This window comes from Micromesistius poutassou, assembly GCF_964030765.1.
Source record: "Micromesistius poutassou genome assembly, contig: SCAFFOLD_6350, whole genome shotgun sequence".
Classification (NCBI taxonomy): Eukaryota; Metazoa; Chordata; class Actinopteri; order Gadiformes; family Gadidae; genus Micromesistius; species Micromesistius poutassou.
Genome location: NW_028178371.1, coordinates 5,127 through 10,642, shown reverse-complemented (window position 1 = coordinate 10,642; position 5,516 = coordinate 5,127). Strand labels below are relative to the sequence as shown.

At 48.9% G+C, this 5,516-nt stretch overlaps 1 protein-coding gene across 1 annotated transcript; it reads left to right on the top strand.

Annotated features, from left to right (window-relative positions):
* Positions 1 to 177: 177 nt before the first annotated feature.
* On the top strand, positions 178 to 4,370 carry LOC311374589 (transmembrane protein 117-like). The gene is made up of 2 exons (XM_084490400.1): positions 178 to 303; positions 2,327 to 4,370. The coding sequence occupies exons 1-2, from the start codon at positions 195 to 197 to the stop codon at positions 3,010 to 3,012; spliced, it is 795 nt and encodes a 264-aa protein (XP_084346526.1). The 5' UTR covers positions 178 to 194; the 3' UTR covers positions 3,013 to 4,370.
* The last annotated feature ends 1,146 nt before the right edge of the window (positions 4,371 to 5,516 follow it).

Genomic DNA, 5,516 nt, shown 5'->3' with positions numbered 1-5,516 from the left:
TTTCTATAAGTGCACATGTGCATGCACGAGTGTATGTAATGTGTATATCTATGTCTGTGTGTGTGGGTGTCAGTGTGTATGTGTGTGTGTGTGTGTGTGTGTGTGTGTGTGTGTGTGTGTGTGTGTGTAATTAAAGTAATGTGTACATCATCCATACACTTGCTGCCCCTCAGGACTGGGAGTTTCCACACTTCATGGGCGACCTGGACGTGAACCTGCCGGGGATGTCCACCACGCAGGTGAAGGTCAAGCTGCCAGTCTGCAAGGGCATCTTCAAGGAAGAGTACCACATCCACATCACAGGTAAGGAGGAGTACCACATCCACATCACAGGTACCACTACCACATCCACGTCACAGGTACCACTACCACATCCACATCACAGGTACCACTACCACATCCACATCACAGGTACCACTACCACATCCACATCACAGGTACCACTACCACATCCACATCACAGGTACCACTACCACATCCACGTCACAGGTACCACTACCACATCACAGGTACCACTACCACATCCACATCACAGGTACCACTACCACATCCACGTCACAGGTACCACTACCACATCACAGGTACCACTACCACATCCACATCACAGGTACAACTACCACATCCACATCACAGGTAGGGGAGAGAACCACATCACAGGTAGGGGAGAGTACCACGTCACAGGTAGGGCAGAGTACCACGTCACAGGTAGGGGAGAGTACCACGTCACAGGTAGGGGAGAGTACCACATGCACATCACACATCACATGTAGAGGGTGCTATGCACACTGGCTGCTGAGAATGGCATCCAATGAATGGATGACATACAATGGATCAGGTCACCTTAGCGGGACTGCACGACTCGCCAGGACTTTCAAAGGCTCCCCTTTATCACGAAAGCATTGACCAGATAACCTGGGTTGGGGGGAAAGGTGTGTTTCCAAGTTGTGTTTTGTAATTATAAAATCACAACAGATGCAACTTGACGGATGTTCCCGCATTCCGTACGTTGTTTTGGATCGATTTCATTTGAACAAAGGGTTCCACCTCAACGGCCGCGAACCAAGCCAGTTCTGGTGTGTGTGACGCTGTAGCGTTCAGGTGTTATGTAAGCGCTCGTCGTCCTTCTCCTCTCCTACACTCTCTCCTTGACTCCTGAAGCCCAAATGTACACCTGAGTTCAGTTCAGCCAGTCGGTGGGCGGGTTTTAAAATGGAGCCGAGTGTTTCTCCCACTCACGCTCGGCTCGGCGGTCGTGCCCACGGTTCCGAGGGCACGCCGGTCCCAAGTCAGGTGGCTGGCCGCCCCGAGCATGGGGGTTAACCCCCGACGCGTCGCCTCGTACCATTAATCATCATGACCAGCAGCACATGATCGGTCAAAGCCTTTTAGCAACCTCAGAGAGAGAGAGAGAGAGAGAGAGAGGGATAGGGAGAGAGAGAGAGAGAGAGAGAGAGAGAGAGAGAGGGATAGGGAGAGAGAGAGAGAGAGAGAGAGCAGAAGTGCAATAAAAAGAGAGCAACAAGAGAACAAGTGAGAGAGACAGACAGAGAGAGAGAGACACAGAGAGAGAGGCAGAGAGAGAGAGAGAGAGAGGGAACGATGTAGAGCGAGAGTGAGAGAGAGGGAACGACGTAGAGAGAGAGAGAGAGGGAACGATGTAGAGAGAGAGAGGCAGAAAGAGAGAGAGGCAGAAAGAGAGAGGGCACAACGTAGAGAGAGAGAGAGAGTGGATTGCTTGACACCAGCGGATGGCGTGTGTCTCACTGATAGCCACCGGGGAGCCCCCCGGAGGATCCCTCACCTGCAAACGCTCCCACTGCTTTTAATATAGTGCTCAGAGGAGGCACGCTGCGTGTGATTACTGAATCAGTCTCCACGTCCCTTCGCTCCGCCGCCGCATGGACCGGTTATTTGTGCACCCACCCCTTTTGTCCATTTTAATCTTCCACCCGCTTCCATTACAGACCTCGGACCAGCTCAGTAGGATATTTGTTGGCCCTGAGGTGGATCATATCCGGCTCAAAGGAAGGTTTAAGGACAGCAAATGGGCCATAAATAGGAAACTCATGATCGTGGTTAGGGTGTTGGATTCCCTAGCCTGGGTTAGAACCCCAACGCCCGCAGTCTGCCCGTAGGCATCCTTCAGCAAGATGCTTTAATTCCTTACCTGCTCATTTAGTACACTAAAAATAAAATTCACGCTTTGGATAAGAGCATTTGCTGCTAGATGAACGAATGGTAAATGATCATGTGATACAACGTGAGCACAAATCTGTCACGTCTCCCGTAAAAACCAACGCCCCACCCTCCCTCCCTCCAATCGCAGGCAAGTGGTTCAACTACGGCATCATCTTCCTGGTGCTCATCCTGGACCTGAACATGTGGAAGAACCAGATCTTCTACAAGCCCTACGAGTACGGCCAGTACGTGGGCCCCGGGGAGAAGATCTACACGGTGGAGGAGCCCGAGACGCTGGCCCGCTTCAACCGCAGCACGCTCACCTACGCCTGGCGCTCGGGCAACACCGACCCGGCCACCAACCGGACGTACGTGCAGCGCGACATGTTCCTGCACAGCCGCTACACGGGCGCCAGCCTGGACGTCAAGTGCCTGGCCTTCGTGCCCAGCCTGGCCGCCTTCGCCCTCTTCGGCTTCTTCGTGTGGCTGCTGGGCCGCTTCCAGGACAGCGAGACCATCCCGCAGAGCCAGGACCAGAACTACGAGCGGATCAAGCGGAAGTCGCCGTCCGAGTACAGCAAGGAGATGGGCGTCACGCCGGAGGAGGTGCCCGTGGCCACGATGGGCGACGGGCTGCGCAAGGGCGGCACGCCCATGCTGCTGTCGGTGGACGGGTGCCACTTCGGGGGCGCCAGTCCCTCCACGAACTCGGCCTCGCTGGTGTCCGTGGAGACCACCCAGGAGTCGGTGGATCACCCGAGCGTGGTGGTCGACAGCCCCGCGGGAGCGGGACCGGGGGAGTCCTCGGACGTCCCGGGACCCCCGTCCGCGTGAGTTCTCGTGAGAAGAACCGGAAGCGGATCTGTGTGTTTCCGATCGGTGTGTTTCCGATGGCGAGGTAAGGGCGATTGGTACTGGCGGGGACTCTTTGGATCCCGAGCGGCGTGATGACAGAGGTGGAGCCGACCCGCACTAATAAAGGTCTGGATAAACAAGGGTCGAGCCAATGAGGACACGCTTACACTCCTCCCCAATTGACAAAGGAACTCTGTAACACTCCCCACTGACAACCAATCACTTAGTGGATTTTCTACTTTTTTAATAAAAACAAAGTCTTTTTAAAACTTCTTACAAACAATAATTCCAATAACATACATATTTTCAATAGGTAAAAGGATCGACAACGGAAAACTCAGATAGAAAACCTTGATTGACGTGGTGCTTGCTCCATTTTAGGATTTCATAATTAAGATTTGTTAACGTATAACTATTTTGTGCCTATGCCAGAGAAGCATTTCCATAGCGGAGGTCTCAGCGTACCAGACCGTTATTACAACACCAGTGCCTTGATACTTCATGAAGAAAGACAAAAAAACTAACACAACAACAAAACGACATAACCTGACCATCTTATATTGTTAAAGCCAGAATAACGGTGTACCCTGTGTGTTTCTGTTTGTGTGTGTGTGCGTGTGTGTGTGTGTGTGGGTTTCTTTTCTTATTTTACATGGACAACGGTTACCTCATCTGAACGCTTTTTTTAATTTATGATATTAATGTGTGAACTCGCATAATCGACTGATGTCTTGCTCTCTCCTCTTCGCTGTTCCCCTCCGGTGGTACCGACACGGCGAGGAACACCTGTGTAAATTGAGTGGTGCCTGTATTTATATTGTCAGTCGGAGCGATAATTACCAGCCGTCTGTAATTAACAAAGAAACTGTGTCATGATTGCTTGTGTTGCGTAATGCCGTTGTGTTTCTTGGCACCGCGTTGGCTGCCAACGTGGGGAAGACGGACCGAAGGCTCAGGATTTCCATTCACCCCAAAAAAGCAGAAACTTCAGTTTTGGTTGTCAACCAACCGCATTGAAACATTGATCCGATATTTTTTCTTTTGTTTGCTCTGCGAGTCAAATGTGTAGTTCTTCATTTCTGAACATTTAAATGTAAGAAAAAACAATCCTGCTGCATGAAACCGGAATTATTTTTTGTCAAAGAAATGTCATGTTAGCTTTGTACCCTGGCTATCACTATGCTACCTGCTAGCATCAGTGATATGCCAGGGTCACCGTTTAAAGAGGTCAAATATAGAGTTAGTATTTTGCGAAAACCAAAATTGTGTTGTCTTTGAATTTAATGTATTTTACTTTTTTTGTGTCATTGGTAATGTGGGCCTTTGTGTGTTCATGTGTGTGCATATACGTGTGTGTGTGTGTGTGTGTGTGGGCGGGGGGGGGGGGGGGGGGGGGTGTGTGGGTGTGAATATCTGTGTGTGTGTGGGTGTCAATGTAACCATCGTTTTGCTTGGTGTTCCGTGCCCCACCATCACACTTGTTTGTAGTGTGAGTGTTTTTGTGAAGAGGTCAGCTTGCTAAGCGTCATGGCGGCGGCCTTTCCTTTCTGTAATCATCCCATTACACCTCGCAGGTCGGAGAAGTCATTACCACGGGAGCGTGCGCTGCTTTACTGGTTCATTTTGGTGATTGCTCTGTGAGATTACAGCGGATATGGAACAGGCCAACCCAAACGAAAAAAGCGACCCGGTGATTAGGAGGAGGATATTAAGGATATTGTGATGTTTTTTTTTGCTTTATTGTATTGTTAATTAAAAAAGGTTTCCCCCCTCGCTCTGTTGATCTTTATCATTTCAGTTACTATCATTACTCACAGCAAACACCACGGCACATCCAAGTGAGGAAGCCAAGTCCTTGGCTACAAATAACACCACATAAATACAACGAAAACTGTTCATATCGATGTGACATCGAGTCACGTGAAGGTGTTTAAAAAAAAAAAAAAAAAAAAAGCATGTATCCGAAGTGGGGTTCAGAAAGTTCAAGTTAACATTAAATTTTTTTCTATATGCTAAGAATACAGTTGCCAGGCAACTGCATGGCTTTGTTCAGCTGCCAACCTAATTAATATGGATGATACAGAGGGTAACGATACTATCTACGCAAGGACACGCGTGTGTGTCCCCGGCACTCAGAGGACGCGAACACCCATCGCTAGGGAACCTGTGTCCAGTTATTTTATTTTGGCTACAACAAACGCATGCATATACAAGTTTTTATGTTTATTCATTATTACATTTTTTTCTACAATTCCACTGCTCGTATTGTGTATGTTAATATTTTCCTGTATATCTTTTGTATTGTTTTGATTAAATTCAGACGCTTGACTGCTATTGTCCGTACGACACCCTCATTTCCCATCTGGGATTAATAAAGTCTTATCTTTAAAATTGAGGGAGAATAAAATGTGCAAGGCCTAGATATGTACAAATAAATCAAGTGGCAGAAACGCAAGTCGAAGACCCATAGACTTTCTGTCAGA

What these genes read in the sequence shown, in the direction of transcription:
- LOC311374589 (XM_084490400.1), top strand. Translation starts at nt 195, where the DNA reads ATGGGCGACCTGGACGTGAACCTGCCGGGGATGTCCACCACGCAGGTG. An exon ending in GTACCACATCCACATCACAG is followed by an intron (nt 304 to 2,326) that starts GTAAGGAGGAGT and finishes CTCCAATCGCAG; the next exon opens with GCAAGTGGTTCAACTACGGC.